Here is a 17,583-nt window from a genome sequence, read left to right as displayed (position 1 = left end):
ATCGACTCGTGATTGTATACGGAGTAGAGCGCGCTTAAAATCGTAGCGAATTATTGTAAAATTAACAAAAGTTCTAGATTACTATTGTATTTATTTATTGAATCATTCTTCGAGAGGAGTTTATTTGAAAATATCGGTTAGGGAATTGAATAAAACACTGGTTTTTTGAAAAAGTGTTTACGGTTATATTAATCGTTCAAAAATACTGATTTCGACAACGGGAACTTTTTGTTTATAAAAATTCTTATCACAAAATTTGGACACACACTTGACCCATGAAAGAGGCTAGGAAAAGGATGACTCCATTCGAGGTAGACAGGAGGGAAAAGGCATCAGTCTTGACATCCGAAGGAACCAAGCTGGAAAAAAAAAGGATTATTAGGTATTTAAAGGCCGGAAGCTTCGTTTTCTGCTTCTTTCAATTCAGTTTGCCAAATTCATCACTTACTTTTCTACGTTTATATAAGCCACATTGGCCAAATATCCAGAGGAAGCACCAAATGTTATTATGATGATCATGTACTGCCAATCGTGCGGAAACAGCACCGGTAGATTTCTCCTAGGGCGAGCATTGCACATCATCACGGCGGGTACAAAAAGAAGAAACCGAAAAAGGGATATTATAACCAGGGACGGACCGTTGAGTTTCTGCAAAAGAAGGCAAATCAAAATTATTTAACAAACTTAATTGTCGTTCCAACAGAGTGCGAGCTCATTAACGGGCGTAAGAAATCCCAGAGAAGTCGAAACGGTCAAACACCAACTGTAGGACGTTTTCGAGGTTATTGTCCCTCGTCAGAACAGTGTAACGCTGAATATTCCGTGCGAAGGATGGTGTCTTAAACGAAATCAAGGCGACGTTTTGAGAAATTCTCATCTCGATACGCCATCTACCTCGCAAAGACTGAACCAAAACCTCGCTTTCTCTGCAGACTCCTACACCAATTCATGACTCAGAAATTCAACTACTTCCTGCAGTCGTCGAATGTATAAGCATTCATAAAGCGACCGCAGGCGAGTCCAGGGGGTTCGCACGCAAGACGCATCCAAATTATTTAGTTAAAAAAATAGATACCTTTTTCACTTTGGATGCTGTTATCCTCCCACATACATCAGATATGCAGTACATGAAGTATGTCGTCACTGGTACGAAAAAAAGGTCTGCAAAAATAATACAATAATTATTTGTATCGCATTATTACATTATGTTATTGTTTGAGGTATGAGTAGGTTCTATTGTTTTCTCTTAAAATGATTCATTTTCGATGGATGTGGCACAGGAACTTGCTGATTTGTTCTTGACGTCAAGCGACTAGGATTGAACAGATGCATGAGGGTGGGGAGGATCTCATTCTGAAGGGGATATCCTGATATGTCGTGTACCCACAGACGATCCACAAGGTACCATCAAGCATTTTCCTGCAGAACCTACTTTTTCAACAGTGGTTTGATACTCAAAAGGGTTAGACCAATGACTATTTATCGCTCTAGTTTTGTATGATATGATATACTAAATGACAAAACATTATTTTATTTGGTATTTTTTGTGATTTGGTTTGGCAAGGTTCCTAATGTATCAAACAACCACAATAAAAGGTACCTGACATACAGGATCAGTTAAAACTTCTTACCATTCCACTTGCCATCGCCCAGGCTGTCGGAAACGACCAAAGACGCCACCGCAGGATACACCGGCAACACCGTGAATATGACCAGACCCATTATTGCCACACTGGTCCACATCCTCCGAAATATTTGGAAAACCTCGGTGTAGCTCAGAACTTGAGTTCTTTTCGTTATCAGTCCTGTCGTCACGTGATGCTTGTAGAAGCTAGTCTGTAGCGACAGTACGAACATCATCAGGGTGAAGCTAACGAACGCTATGCCTGAGCTGAAGTATATTATTGCCGTCAGTTTGGAATCGGCTCCTATGGCTAGTGATAATATTTGGAATACTGCGGAAAAGATGCCAGCTGTACCCTGGCCTATTAAGTATGGGATGAGGTAGCTAGGGGGGAAGGAGGAGATCACCTCGTAGATGCTGATGTTGATGAAGGATTTCATCGCTGAAAGAGTAGAGAAAACAATTATTGTAAAGAAGATAGAAGCTTAGAAAGGAGTTAGTGGTTCCTCGAGTTTCAACAGTAATGGGGAATTCTCCTCACTGCATATGCAAGTTTAAACTGAATAATTATGAGTTTCATTCAAGATTTTTTCAAATGCACCGCGAAAACTATTCAAAATCATTCTTCAAATATGGGGTTTTAAAATTTAAATCGCTTGGTTTCGAGTTTACGATTTGGCAACAGCGCCTACTAGACAATGAAAAGAACTATGTCCGATCAGCTTGTTTATAAAATAACAGCTGTTGATTTACAGGCGCGTACCTACTGGCGAGCCACAACTGCAACCGGCCATAAAAATCCCATAAAATTTTACGACCTTCCTCGTTCGTCGCAGACTTCATGGACAGCCATCTTTGTCTATCTCATCAAGATAATGTATTTGCTGCCTTTATTATCAAGGCATATTTAAGTCGATGTTGCCAACTTGTGCAATCGAAATGAAACGCTTTAAATTTTAAATACTCATTTTTATTTTTCATTTTTGATTTTTTTGGGAAACGGTTGAAATGGTTATTTCAAAATGTGACGTTTCAAAGATATTTAATAAAAAATACATCATTTTCGTCAGATGTAGTATTCCCTATTCAGCAACAATTCTTAAGATGAAGTTATTCCAATACAAACTTGGTATTCGGACATGATACTCACAATTTATCCCAGCTACAGTGGCCATCGTTAACAAGAAAAACTGATTTTGCCCTGAAAAATATAATTTCATAATCAAACTGTAAGCCTGAACATTTTCCAAACTCACATGCGTCCGTATTGACGAAAATGAAGCTGAGGACCGTCACGAAAAGAATAAGAATCATGGAAATCGCGCACAAGATCGTTATTCTGGTGTTGAGTTTGTACCTGATCAAGGTCACCAACAGGTTGAAACACATACTGGTCGTCTGCGATATTATTGTCAGCACTGATGCGAATTCTATCTGCCACCAAGTGCGGTCTTCTACTGTTATTTCGGCTATGGTTGTGTTGCGAAATTTGTACATCCAGTACTGCCCAGGAAAGAGAAGAGAAGTCAGTAGACAGTCACTAAAAAATCGAAGAGAGAGCTGCCTGAGGGAACCCAATTTCGCTATGTGCCTTCGACTCATAGTGTATTCTTATTCTGATTTGTTTTCTCAGCAAAAATCATCAGAATTTATCTCGACTGATTGCGACCAAGAATACACTTTGAAGAAAAAGCAATACAATAAACAGTGGTTCAGTGGACCAAGCCAAACCCTATTTCAAAATATTCAGCCTTAGCATTTGCCTAAGCTTGAACGCTTTCTAAAAGAACTATGCACAGAGATGAAATTTTGATTACATTATCTACCTTGTAGAGTATTAAAGGAGTTAAGCCCACTACAGTTCAATTTTTTAATGAATCATAAAAGCTTCATCAACTTACGTGACTGGCGGTGGTGAAAAAATGAAACGGTAGAAGTAGAAGCACCCCAATCAGAAAAAAAGTTATGTATATCAAGTAAAAGGTATCCTTAGGTGGTGATGCCTTATCTGCAATCGACGGCTTGATTCCATATTGTATTTTATCTGGAATAAGAAGTTATTTGTTACGAAAAACTGGACTTTTTTGGTACGATGAAAAAGTTCACTGACTTTCGTGTTTCTCGATATCCATCAGAAATTTGAATTATTATTAACATCGTTTCCAAAATGTAACCGTTCTGAGTGCATTTAAGGAGTCCTTGACTTACAAATACACTGATACTGATGTATTAATTTAGGTGTTAAGAGCTCCCACTCTTTTTGGCATTGTATCAGTGGGGTTATCAATAAAAGTTTTAAAAATGTTTTGCCAAATATCCGTCAATGCATTGGCGAGCTCTTGTAAAATCTGCGGTGAATCAAAAGTAAGCTGTGTAATTGGTGTGACATTGCAGACCAAACATATTCAATATAATTTTGGTCTTACATGCATACTCTTGAATTAAATAAACTTGTGAATAATTTATCGTAAAATAAACATAGACTCGCAATCAAATCTCGAAAATATCTATAAGTATCTTTTTTTTTAATTGTATTTTAGCTGAGAACCTGATACATATCCGTTCTGTATCTATTTCGTGTTCGTTCTAGTCGTCTTATATCAGTTCAATATGTGCCTTATTATTTTTATTTGCTAATGTTAAAAGTGGATATAGAATTCTCCATTATGGACCTCAAAATTCCAAAGAATTATCGGGCCGTATTTGTTTGAACCATCTTTACCCATTTCATATCAGAGTATATTCACCATATACATACTCGTGATATGAATGAGAACGTATTTGGTATTTCCTACCATTTAAAAAAAGGAGCTAATCGATCAGGTAATAGAAGGAAAATACAATTTGAACAAAATTATTATTGGTATGCATTAAAAAGAGCAATCAATTGTGGATTGTCAGGTCGAAAGGGATCAGACAAAGAGCATGTAGAGTGTATTCTTAGAAATAATATTCTGTAACATTCCCATTTGAATGCGGTTAATATGAAAATGTTGCATAACTATTAATTAATTTGAATAAGAGAAAGGCACTTTTAATATCTTTCTATAATATGATCTATCATATGGGTATACAGGTACGTAATTGCCCAAAGATCTGATTTGAAATATCTCTAGAGAAATGTTCAGTGAGAGGAACTTATAAAAGTTACAAGTCGAAAGCTCACCTTTAAAGCTCATTGGGTGCATGATGATATTTATGAAATCTTCTGTTGAGACGCACTTTATGCAGCAATTGTTGGATAAATGCATCTCGGAAGAAATGGGTCAGTATAAAATTATCTTTCTTTGTTATAATCACTACCGATAGTGAAAAAAATTTTATGTTCATTCTTCACTTCGAATTGAGACCAAAAGCATAAACACATATCATTTTAGATTGTGGTTGCTTGAAAGTAGCTAAACGTTAAAATCGCTACAAGATGCTCGCTCTCAGATTTAAGATTTTGTTGAATTATTTCATTGGTGTACTGCAGTTGTACTACTTCACAGACATAGAGACATGGAGTGAGCAATGCCTGCATGAAATTGGCTATTTTATAGAAAGAGATAAATGATCGTCGGGCCGTTATCGGTTTCTTTTTTGTTCACGTAGAGGTGAGTGCGGACCAATCAAAATTCTAGAAAAAGACAACTGCATGCCCGATGTTCAGTTTCTCTCTGTCAGTTTTTTTGACCGTATTTCATGCATAGATAGAAAGGGAAGGCACAGTCCATGTCTCTATGTCTATGTATCGATAGATTTCATGTGTGACGATATGAGAATACTCAAAAATTTCAATTATCATCAAATCATAGTCTAGGCTTATTCTCTTCAAATCTAACTCGAATTCAGAATCAATTTTCTGAAGAAGAGAAGGTGGATATTTCCCTTCATGATTCTGCTTTCTGTCTCATCTGAGTGAGGAATATTTGGAAGAAAATTGAATGCTGAATGTTCACTAGTTTTTGAAGGGTCATAAAAGTCAACTTCCATGAAAAATTTCGACATCTATGTACGAAACCGATCGGGATGTCAATATAAAGTGAAAATTTCCTAGTTCCCGAAAACCATCCAATAGTCTCTTGAGATTATTGTCGAGCAAAGAAGCGCGTATCCATCTCATTTACCTTGAGTCATCTTGGATGGAAGATCATCGTTCATCTTGCACTTGATGGCATAACTTAACTTCACTCCCCGCACCGACCTATCATTTTTTTCAATCACAAAATGAACTGGATACCAAAATGGGAAATAATCGATTTGTGAGGTAGGAAATAATGGACCGAAACTATTGTCAACTTTTTTATATACATCCAACCGTTTGTCGGCCAATTTCCACAGGCAATTCGTTAAATTGACAACTTCCTTCACAGTCATTCCGCACTCGTGGAAAGGAAGATAGTGAGCTTTCGCAGGAGCTTAATTGGAGGTTTTTTAACGGAAAAGGAGATTCTCCATGAGTCATTCTACTATCGGTGGTCGATGAATGAGTGTAATTGATTTTGTATTGTTACCAACATATTTCAGAACAACCATGGTCGAATCAAGCTCAGAACATTAAATTCTGTCATTGAAAGCTTTGATGGTAGGAGAATTAGGTTTTAGAGAACAGCAGACTTTGTTAATATGACTCCTATTTATACCAATTTACTCCGCCACTGCTAGAAATTGTCTTATTCAAAAACCACCGCATAAGGAGGTGTATGCAGGGTTAATCTTTTTGACGTACATTTTAACAGTAGCTTCTTGAGGTCAAAGGAAAAACTTTTTTCCTTTACCATTTTTTCTGAATCGGCTCGGTTTAAAAGATACAGGCTGTTTAAAAACAATGAAAAAATTTTATTTTTAGTTTTAGCTCAAAAACGGTTTTATTGAATGAAATGAATTTCGGAATATAGTTTTTTGTTTATTTGATGAACCTTTCTCGAACAGAAGATATCACCCACGTCTTCCAATTCTCTCATTATGACCATTACGTACGATAAACATACCAAAACTTCAAAGGACCCAACTCTTTAAACTTAGTTGAACACCATCTAATGAATATTTGAACGGTTTGAAAAATAAAGGTATTCTTTATATTTTCTGATATACTGCACCTTTTTCGAGTAATTTGATGTTGAGAACTTTGACCATATGCAACTCTTTTCGAAAGATCCACAGATGTATAGTGTGTATAGTGTCACACATGTAGCTAGTTATTCTGAAGGTATTTTTGTTTTTCCATCGGTAGCACAGCTCATTATGAAAATTTAAAATGGCTATATATTTTTATCAGGGCCGAATCGGAAAAAATGGTATAGGAAAAAAGTGTTTCTTTTGACTCCAAAAATCTACTTTTGAAATATTAGTACGAGTCAAAGACTCACCCTGTAGGTATATACAAGGTGTAAATGTTAAGGTGTTATCCCTTGTCAGAAAATAGTATGGTTCTCTCATAACTTCTGAAAAAATCGATATCATATTACCAGAAATTTTCAATTTTTATATAAGATCTTTATCAATTATATGTATTTGGCAATGATGTAGATCTGAAAAATATAGTTGAAGCTATTTTTGAGGAAAACCTCTTGAGTATAAGCTGAAAATTAATCAGAACGGTAAACACGTATGAGTTTCTTTGAATGATATTTCTAAAACTTTGCCTTTTGATAAGGAGAAGAACCTAATTGGCATTCTGAACTGGACGAGTCCTTTCAACCAGCATTTCTCGAATATTCCTCAAGTAATCCTACCTTCTGTGTTTTCCTCCTGGCGGAACCTCAAGACAAACCGAGCAATCTTCCTCTTCCACCAGCATTTGCCCAGTTTTGTCACGGGAATCATTGATGTGAAAACCACCAAAGTTGAAAACACAACTAAAGACGAAACGTCGAAGAATGTGCCAATAGTTATCGTATCTTTTACGTACAGAAAACGGATCACAATGCTCTTTGTTTTGCTAATCAAACGTAGGCATGATTAAGAGCTCTTTTCTTTACAAATACCCGATATTTCGTATCTGAATGTTAATTTCCTCATTTCTTGTTTTCATTTTCTGACGATAAAATGCCGCAACAATTGTTTGTTTGTATCATTCTGATGTTTTACGTCCGATTCCGATTTCAATTGGTGTTCGTCAGCCAGAATAGGCTGATGGCATAGGAGTTTAGAGTCATTTCAATGAAGACCCTATACTTGACGATATTTCGAACCATTCTTCGATCTACACCAAGAACAAATTTGAAATTTTTTTTCATATCAGCATTTTTTTACCTCATATTCAAAAATCCTGCACTTAGATAATGGCTCAAATCATCTCTGTTACACGTAAGTATCGATCAATATCGCACGATTCTTTGAACTGTCCACGATGAAAATGAAACTAGCCATAATTTGAGGTCAACAATATCCTGGGACATAAAGTCGTCTCAAATTTGTACCATATTCATGTTCGTTGACTCGTACAAATACTTCAACAGTAGATTCTTGAGGACGAAAGGAACACATTTTTTCTTTGGCACTTTTTCCGAATCGGCTCGGTTTAAAAGATACAGGCTGTTGAAAAACCATTAAAAAAAAAATTATTTTTACACAAACATTACGTACCATAAAAATACCGAAAATTCAAAGAACACAACTCTTGAAACTAAGTTGGACGCTATCTAATGAATATTCGAACGTTTTGTAAAATAAAAGTATTTTCCATATTTCCTCGTATAATACGCCGTTTTCGAGTAATTTGATGTTCAAAAATTTAAAAGTATCTGTCAAATTCGAAAATATTGAGTACTTTTGCTGAATACAACTCTGTTTAAAAAATCCACAGATGTGTAGTGCCACGGATTTAGCTAGTTATTCTGAAGGTAATTTTGATTTTCCAGGGGTGGCACAGCTCATGATGAAAACTTAAAATGGCCATATCTTTTTATCAGGACCGGATCGGAAAAAATGATAAAGGAAAAAAGTGTTTCTTTTGACCTCAAAAATCTACTGTTAAAAAATTTGTACGAGTCAAAAACCATGTCCATAAAACTGAAACACAGAGGTTTTTTAAGGCATGTTTATTGTAACTTCTTCAAAAAATAAATAGAAAACACAGTCAGAACAGCTATCCAAGCGACCTCTACTCCCAATCCCTTAAGGACACCGTAATTAGTGAGATCCCATCCTTTTTTCAATACATTCCTGAAGGATTCTGTCGGAATTGTAAACGGTGTCACTCGAGAAATCCACTGCAGCACTTCCGGCTGAGATTCGATTGGCCAGAAGGTTCCTGGAAAGTGAATCATAAATTGGTAACATTTTCAAATGCAGTATTGCTTCGATTACACAACTAACTATTTGATGTTGAAGGAAATTCAGTAAAAATCATTCGTAAACACCATAAGTAAATTTCTGGCATTCTGGCATTAGAGACACATAATATAAGATGCATAGTTACTAGCTCTGCTAGTAATTGACCAGCTGGTCCAGTTGACCAGCTGGTCAGTTGACCAGCTGGTCAGACATTCTCATGACTATCAATACTAAAAGTTTACTCACAGCAATCATCCAGTAGGTTGGTACCTATACTCTGGAGAAATGAGTGACAAGTAAAAGTACCATTTCAAATAAGTGTTATAAATTAAGTAAATAACACAACAAAGAAAAACCTTCTTTTTCAATTATCGGTATAAAAAATTAAATAGAAATCGTATGAATAATTATAACAGAATATAACAATGAAAAGCCAATATAAAGTTATTGTACTGAGATAAAAGTACAAAAAAAAATATCAATGTGCAATATCTCAGTACCAAGAGCTACTAAAATAGGTACAATTCAAGTTGTAAGATTTTGCTCACCAGAGATCAACACAGTCGGGTAAAATCCTCCAGCAATGAACACATTGGCATTGAAATAGCTTTCTTTACTGATGATAGACATTAGGAATCCTGAAAAAAAAATTTGTGAAGGTAAAGAGGGTATGTTGAAAATATGCGACATTCTAGATCCGTTATAAAGGGTGGTCCTAGTTGGGAGGGGGGGGGGTCATGGAGATAAATACTTTTTCAAATATCGAAAAATTATTTCCCTATTCAAATATATGACCGAGTTTCAAAATAGTTTTCTTTCATACATATAGCAGTATTTCAAATATAAAATTATGTCCCCACCCCAACATCACTCTTGGAACTGCCACTGCAACGAGATTGATGAAATTTCGAATATTATTACTAGAAGAGTTGCTCTTTCAGAATATGTATCACATTTTGATCTGCAATTATTTTTTTGGGAGATAGATGCGTCAAAAGTTGACCTTCGAAAAGTTCGAAAAAGACACTATAGTAGGGATGCCCACTGACTTCTCATAGGGTCCTCTGATATCCCCTGCCCATGGGTCAGAAAACAGGGTGTAGGGAGGGTCCTTAATGCAATTTTCCATCGAGTTATCAACCCAACATCTTCTTTCAATCTTATTTGAAATGTTCAGATACAAACTGACACGAAGCTACTTTCATTATTTTGTCAAATTCAGAATGATAAGAAGCCACTCTTAAGGGGAGGATTTCCTCCCATTATTTACCGTAACATATCCCATAGACTCCTTGCAATACTCCAAACAGTGATAGAATCCAGAAACTCCCCTGCATTTCTGCCCCGTAAATAACGAAAACAACCACCAACACTTCGAACATCTGGACCAACATAACGCTGAACTGCAGTACGAAATGCGTTGACAGTACTTCAACAACAGTGACTCCTGCCACTGCAGATCTGTCCCATACTCCACTGAGCCTCTCAGAAATGATTATTTCGCAGGTTAACATGGTGGACATGTAGGAGATTAAGCTGAAAAAGATATGTAAGTTTAATTGATCAAAGAGTAGTCTTTGAATTCACCTTATGAAGAAACCTGGGATCATCGTTTCTGTTGATGATCCTCCAATATTTCCATGGATTGGTTCGAAGGAGATGAATTTGGTCATGAAGTCTCTGTAGCCACATTGATGTAACAGTTTGGATATGTGCTTTTGAAACAACTGGAGTAGTTTTGTGTGTGCGGAAATTCCGACGATGTAGTCTGAAAATATGTTTTGATCTAAACTAAGCAGCAAATGAACAGGGACAGATCATAAATTGTCTATGTTCGGCTAGTTATAACTTCGACATCACACATTGATGATTGTTGATTTTGACCTGGAGATGCAAAGCCTCTTCTTTCGCCTATATTACAGGAAATATAGGAATATCTTGTTGTTGCACAGGGTGTGAATGCAAAGCATCCAAAAATGTTATTTTTTTGTCTAATAACTTGGGAATGGTAGAGGTCTTTACAAAGTTTTTTTGATGCTGGGTGGATTGTTAGGTCAACACCTCTTTATCTTAAAATTCTAGCTATAACTTCGACATTTCTTCGTCGATGTTGGATTTTTCGCCACTGTACAGGGTGAGAATATAAGAGACCGATAAATTTACATCTTTTGGTTTAGAATTCAGAAACAGTGGGAGCCTTACGAAGTTTTTCTTTATGTTGGGTGGATTGTTAAGTCATTATACCTCGGCGTGTGGAAATAACGCTTTTCCATGAAATTTAGGTTTTGTCAGAAAATTCGTTTTGAAAAACAATAGCATAGATTGAGTGCAAACTGCATCAAAGAATATTCGTAATGGAATGGATCAAAAACAGTGGTGTGCATAGGAGGTAACTGTGTGATAAAAATACCAAGAAAAATCCTTTATTTTCATTTAACGCATTTATATGCGTTTAAATTGGAGTTCATTGAAAATAGCATTCTGTATTTATTTCTATGAGATTTCATCTGAGAGTTTCTGGCTGACGTTGCTTAAGGAAAATCTTCAAGTTTATCCAATTGGATTGATGTCTGCAGACTAGATCCTCATGAGGATCTAGGAGTAATTCACTACTATTTAAGGATATTGCTTTTGACGATACTTTTACACCCACAAAATCAAAATCCGCACTCCAAGGTACCTTAAGAGATGTAGTTCTCAAAAAACTGTGGAAAATGTTATGTAAAATTAGATTCCATTTTATTGATCATATATCATAAGTCTTATGCGCGTCAATGCAATTGATCTTCTAAATAATATCCTTGATGCAGTTTAAAGGATATCTGGTATCTTTTTATGAAATAAAGTAAATGTCTCGAGAGAAACAGAATTTCATAAAATCTTGAAATTCTTATAGCAACGCAATATATCGAGAAAATGACGAAGAAGAGTAAGTAATGACAAAAGCCTACACTTGTTATCAAAAAACAAATGCCAAATTTGTATTTCAAGATAAATGAATTTCATCCTAATGAATATTTAATCGCAAAAAAAGTCACAATAAAATTGTTTACCAGACATATCCATGAATACTTTGATCGTACTCAGATCCACAACTTCTGGTGGTGATTTTTGACCAGTAAATACTCTTTCTTCGATTCCATAGGAATGATTTCTTGGAATGTAAATCGCCCCTGTATACTTGGCTGTACGAATCCCTTCCACTGCTTCGGAAAGTGAACCAACAGCTTTCTTAAAAAAATTATTCAAAGAAATATTGAGGTACTTTTTAAACCAAGTTATTTCTTAGATAAATATACATATAAATACTTGGAGGATCACTTTTATACTTTTATATACTAAATATCATAGAAAATAGAGCATCTAATATTTATGAATTTATTGCAACATTTTTTTGTATACACATGTAATTATTTTTTATTTTTATTTTATTTTAATTCTATTTCTAGAACGAATGTAGGTATCATTGATGGGGTTCTAAGTTTTTGTAAATTAATTAAGTTAGGTAAGTGTTATGGTGAGTTTGTGCTACTTAACACTAAGTAATACCTAAGCAAAGAGTATTAATAGTTGGCTAAGATCTAAGAAATGGATGGCTTTCGCGCTGTTCATTACATTGGTTTCTTTCTGAGGTACTTAGTTCTTAGTTGCTCTGCATAAACCCACCTTTTTATGGCAAAACAAGTTCAAGTTAAGGGTAGAGTTCGGTGATAATGCTCACAATTTTACAAGATAAGTAGTGATGATTATTTCTATGTATATTCACATGTAGGTATGCATACTTACATGAATGAACAGAGGTTCGTTTTTCACGAATTCTAAGAATATACACCCCAAATTTTCCATATGGCATCTTCCGTATTGAACGGGTTCAATAGAATTAGCTAGAGTTACATTAAGGCAGGTTGTATCTTCGTTGATTATGGCAAACTTCAAGTCTTTCATATCCGCTCCTATCACGAATATGAAAATCATGGAGCACAAAATAGGAAGTACGAAAAGAAGGAAAACCCATCCACTATAAACAGGAAGAAACGTAAATAATGAACAACCATTATACAGTACAATTTGTAATTTTTTCTACGCTCTGATTTACCTGACATTTCGATAAAGCTGCTTCCAATTCTTGTCCAAGAGAGCCAACAACCTATTTTTGTGCATTCCTAGAGCACTAGGTGTTATAAGTCCTTTCTCATCTATATTTGGTTTCGCTGTGGACATCTACGAATGGAATAGTTGCACAATTATTCACAACTTCAGACATTGTAATTTTTTACGTACCAGTGGAAATAATTCTAGTTCTTGTAAACCACTTCCGTCATAATTGTTCATGCTAACAGTGGCGCTGCTCGAATTGGAAATCTTTTTTTCCTGTTTCAAACATAATTCTAAGAAAACATCTTCGAGAGTTTCTGCTTTGAACATATGGATGAGGTTGTCAGGTGGAGCTTCAGCCAGCAGTTTGCCACCTCTCATTAGACCAATCTGAAAAGTCGGACGTTTTTCAATGGCAACTCAACATTGGTGCATTTTATTATGAACCCTCATTCATTTAGAATATTTAATGCTACGAAAATAAGATCTAAATTTTATTCGTTGCTTTTTACCCACTCTGTATAGAAATATTACTGTCCACTGTACTTTTTCAGCTGTAATTGTTTCTAATTGATGACAAATTCGTAATTACGGTGTTTATATAGATTTTTTGAACAACAATGGAAGTTGACGTATTGATTATAAGTAATTATAGTAATCAATATTGTGATTTGTATGGAATTGCAGCACTTTTTTACACTGCAAGAATCATTATTGGGTTAATCAACCTTTATCTTTCAATTAAGTCTTTTTATATGCATAGTACTCACAAAATCAGATCTTCGACTTTCTTCAATGTAATGCGTTGTGATTATCACTGTTGTTTCCTTCTTCATTGTGAGGTCTTTCAAATATGTCCATATCCTGAAAGATACCTCATTTTATTTGAATATTTCAAAGCATTTTTTCTTTTTATCTTGAATCCAACAAAAAATCTTCACCTATCTCTCAGAAGCGGATCAACACCTGCTGTGGGTTCATCTAAAATCAGCAACTGAGGGTTGTGTATTAAAGCTGAAGCGAAAGATATCCTTCTCTGTTGTCCCCCACTACAGTCCTTGACTAACCTAATCAAAAAATTTGTGTCAATCATCATCGGAGTTCGTTATTGAAGAAAACAGGTACCTATCACTTGGAGGAAGTTCCAGCAGGTCTTGCAACTCATAAAATCTCTTCTTGATCAACTCTTCGGGTACTTTCATCAGTCTTCCAAAAAAGTATATGGTCTCTTGGGCTGTGAATTCAGAGCACAAGGCAGTCTCCTGAATTTTGACACAAATATGGAATTATCGTGAAAATTATATTGGATTAGATTCGACAAACCTGAGGCATGTATCCTACACCCGGTCCTGGTATACCGCTACCAATTGTTCCAGGTTTACCACCTAGGACGCAAATTTCTCCAGAGTCTAAATGGTTTCTAGCTACGATGCAGCCTAATAGGGTGGTTTTTCCACAACCACTTGCGCCCAAGAGACCATATCTGGAAATTAATAGGAATAATTTAAACGCAGATATGACGTTTAGGGATGAAGGGCAAAATACAGAAGGTAATCCTTGTCCAAAACATAAGTATTTCGTGCAAAAGCATGCAGTCAAATATGCACCTCTTCTGAGAGAAGATGCAAATTTGTAGATGAAAGCATCATTCTCTAAAACCTTGGGAGTGTCAAGAAAAGTTACTGCAGGGTCTAATGCTCTAAACCTAACGGTTTCCAAAGAAAACTACCTGAAAAAAGCGCAAACAATTTCAAACAGTTTTGTAATATTATGGTATACCGGGTGTCCCACCCTTATAACTAGGTTATTTCAAATAATATGCCCCATAAAGTAGGTATATATTTCCACACGGAATATTAATAGGTACATCACGTATAACTCGCTCAAAACTAAAGGGAAATAATTGAAATCTAAGGGAATGTTTCAAGTTTGCTGGGAATAGTTTTTCTCTGTGCATCCAATTCAACGAACGATATTTTAACATAACCACGTGTCAAACACCGACCAAAGCGTAGCAATTATTAAGCTATAACATCATACGCCTCTATTTTTTGTCGTATCCTTTATAGTATCCGAAACATAGTAATGTTTACATGTAAATGCTCTTCTTCGAAGCATGTTCGTTAATTAATTCGTCAGAGCCAACTTTATTATTCAAAACTAGAGGACATGTAGAGGAAGGAAACTTGACATGGAAATATGGATATGAGAGCACCAGGGCAATGGTGACGTTTACAATGAGGATCATTGAATCCTTTTGAAATCATTCAGTTGGAATTGATTATGCACGAATTTTGGTATAACCGGTTGAATAAACAGAAAATTTCACATGAGTAGTACGTCAAGAATAATTGAATTTTATGTGAATCGGCGGATTGAATCACAATAAGAATAGTTTTAATTCGGAAAAAACTACCACCCATTTAAATATTCCGGGCTTTAACATTGAGATTTGTTCACACGTGTAAGCACTTCCTTCTGTTCATCGTAGCTCCACTTTATTCATCTATCGCTTCAATTAGCTCAGTAAAATAAGCACACAATCCTAAAAAATTGCAAATTGCAACCATTTATTGTTCGAATGGCTTCATAAGATGTCCTAATATGAATATCCTAGTTTTTCTCTTCGGCGGCGTTGTGCATAAGATGAAACATTTCCTGTGGGACTAGACTTTTCAAGAAAATGGTTGATATGAAAGTTGCGGAGCATTAAATATAGCGCCAAATGAGTCCGGACCCATAAATTCTTGACTACCCATTTTCGTTTTCGTTATACAGATCCTCAAAGTTTTAGTTCTCCAGAATAATGAATGGTGTTTTAAGACCAATTTTTCGAAAATGTCTTCCAAAATAAACAACCTTTTAATGATAAAAACGATTTCCATAAATGTTGTTAAGCATTAAATTCTGCGTAGATTGAGATCAAGCGTTTTTCTGTGTACAACACATAAAAACAATTATATTTTGAAGTTTAAGCACTTTCAATAAAAAGTGAGCAATGGTGTTCGAAAATATGATAACTCAGGTTCAAACCAAGGGCGGTTCCAGTGGGGGGGTCATGGAGAAATATTTTTTCGGATATTTACTTCTAGCGATGAGGCTGCTCCTTTAGAATATTTATCAGATTTAGATCCACCATGATTGATGAGATACGCGTGTCGAAAATTGACCAAAAATAATGCAGGGGTCATTTAAAAAATCCTCAACCGAACAGTTGCACAGAGCTGGATGAAATATCGGGATTCATCACTAAAAGAGTTGCTCTTGTAGAATATTTATTGCATTCAGATGTAGGATGATTTTTCTGGGAGAAAAAAACATTCCCAAAAAGATGAGGTCAGTTAAAAAATCGTCAAGACCGAACGGTTGTACAAAGGTCCTTAAATTTCGAGATTCATCACTAGAAAAGTTTTTTTTTTAGATTCATTCAGAACTATATACAGTGATAGATGCCGAGCAGGGCATCACAGCGTCTGGCCAGCTTAGCCCTGGTTTTCTCTGTTTTACAAACAAAACCAGAGGTTTTACTGCAGTAAAACCAAATTTTAGACCACTAAAATGATCATGTTTTCTGTCAGCATGTCTGCATGGTAAGAATTTAACCCAAGGCATCTGCTTCAGATTCTTGGTACAAACAAAATCTGTATCTTCATCTACACATTTATTCGAGGATGTTTTCTTGTCAAATTCGAGAAATATTTTTCGTAAACAAGTCGTGAATATGGCGCCGTTGATTTCAGGCTTTTATGACCGACGCTGAGGAAGCCATAAGAAATAGAGGAAAATCATCAAGTACAATTTCGTAGAGCTCAAAAAGTTCTATGAAAAGATCCGAGATGGTATATGTCCTAATTTCGAGGATACCCACTACATATAACCAATTTTAACATTTGCTACTCAACAGGGCTTTCGACTAGCATGGAATGAGTTAATATGAAAATGAATGGGAACCTTATCTGCTCCATTAATTAGTTTTTCAATGAATAATTCGCGGAATATGGCAGGTTGAAGAAGCGCAAATTTAGGCAAGAAATAAAATCGACCCGGAATCACTGTCACATGACGGCTACTTCGAGACCCAACCGATTTTATTGGCTCATTTTATCGGCAAGCATTTGACAGGTGTGGAAATGTTTCTCAATGAACAATTAGATTTTTCTGGTTAGTGGCAGAGAATGATAGGTAATTTAGCTTGACTTCTGTAAAAAAAATTGTGAAGGAAATATTTCTTCTTTTTTCTTCTCGTCAATAAAAATTCATATCTTATGTTCTGCAAATTCACTTTTCAAAATTCTACCACCGTTTGATTGGGTTTTCGATGTAGACGCTTGAGAAAAAAATCGAATCAACACTTCCACTTACATCGATCCTTTAGGCACCGTCATAGATAAATCGGAAAGCACTTTACAACCCTGCACATAGCACTTTTCTGCATTACGCACAAAAACCGCCGGTACCTCCGCATCCATCCTCTCGCCAAAATTGAAACAGAAAAAATTGCAAACGAACTGCACCTACTCCCTACTTGATCCAAGCATATATTACCGAAAGTTTTATAAGTTAAACTGCCTGAAATGGCGAGCTATTCAATATTTTTATATGTG

At 35.7% G+C, this 17,583-nt stretch overlaps 2 protein-coding genes across 5 annotated transcripts; both read right to left on the bottom strand.

The window, feature by feature from the left end:
- Window positions 1–50: 50 nt before the first annotated feature.
- Window positions 51–7,556, bottom strand: LOC123312863 (equilibrative nucleoside transporter 3-like). 4 transcript variants are annotated; one of them, XM_044897419.1, is made up of 8 exons: window positions 5,734–6,114; window positions 3,526–3,668; window positions 2,881–3,127; window positions 2,775–2,825; window positions 1,632–2,066; window positions 1,076–1,161; window positions 449–648; window positions 51–359 (listed from the first exon to the last, which is right to left on the bottom strand). In XM_044897419.1, the coding sequence occupies exons 1-8, from the start codon at window positions 5,981–5,983 to the stop codon at window positions 248–250; spliced, it is 1,524 nt and encodes a 507-aa protein (XP_044753354.1). In that variant the 5' UTR covers window positions 5,984–6,114; the 3' UTR covers window positions 51–247. The 4 variants fall into 4 exon arrangements, with proteins under 4 accessions (XP_044753354.1, XP_044753355.1, XP_044753356.1 ...); XM_044897420.1 differs by lacking the exon at window positions 5,734–6,114 and adding an exon at window positions 7,342–7,556 and having other exon boundaries at window positions 144–359; XM_044897421.1 differs by lacking the exon at window positions 5,734–6,114 and adding an exon at window positions 3,739–3,840 and having other exon boundaries at window positions 144–359.
- A 1,078-nt stretch (window positions 7,557–8,634) lies between these two features.
- Window positions 8,635–17,583, bottom strand: LOC123314109 (ABC transporter G family member 23-like). Its single transcript, XM_044899226.1, has 13 exons — window positions 17,342–17,583; window positions 14,303–14,462; window positions 14,105–14,241; window positions 13,921–14,046; window positions 13,750–13,843; window positions 13,166–13,369; window positions 12,981–13,105; window positions 12,671–12,902; window positions 11,938–12,115; window positions 10,472–10,652; window positions 10,155–10,420; window positions 9,433–9,522; window positions 8,635–8,861 (listed from the first exon to the last, which is right to left on the bottom strand). The coding sequence occupies exons 1-13, from the start codon at window positions 17,446–17,448 to the stop codon at window positions 8,650–8,652; spliced, it is 2,112 nt and encodes a 703-aa protein (XP_044755161.1). The 5' UTR covers window positions 17,449–17,583; the 3' UTR covers window positions 8,635–8,649.

Source organism: Coccinella septempunctata, chromosome 5 (genome assembly GCF_907165205.1).
Source record: "Coccinella septempunctata chromosome 5, icCocSept1.1, whole genome shotgun sequence".
NCBI lineage: Eukaryota > Metazoa > Arthropoda > Insecta > Coleoptera > Coccinellidae > Coccinella > Coccinella septempunctata.
Note: the sequence above shows the minus strand (reverse complement) of the source record. Positions and strands in the feature narration are given on the sequence as shown.

Coding starts and splice junctions, on each gene's coding strand:
- LOC123312863 (XM_044897419.1), bottom strand. CDS start 5,983: ATGACTGTGAAGGAAGTTGTCAATTTAACGAATTGCCTGTGGAAATTG. Junction 3,669..5,733: donor TCCATCCAAGATGACTCAAG/GTAAATGAGATG, acceptor TTCTTATTCCAG/ATAAAATACAATATGGAATC. Junction 2,067..2,774: donor CACTGTAGCTGGGATAAATT/GTGAGTATCATG, acceptor CTACTCTTTCAG/CGATGAAATCCTTCATCAAC.
- LOC123314109 (XM_044899226.1), bottom strand. CDS start 17,448: ATGGATGCGGAGGTACCGGCGGTTTTTGTGCGTAATGCAGAAAAGTGC. Junction 14,047..14,104: donor GAACTTCCTCCAAGTGATAG/GTACCTGTTTTC, acceptor TTTTTTGATTAG/GTTAGTCAAGGACTGTAGTG. Junction 10,421..10,471: donor ATCCCAGGTTTCTTCATAAG/GTGAATTCAAAG, acceptor TATCTTTTTCAG/CTTAATCTCCTACATGTCCA.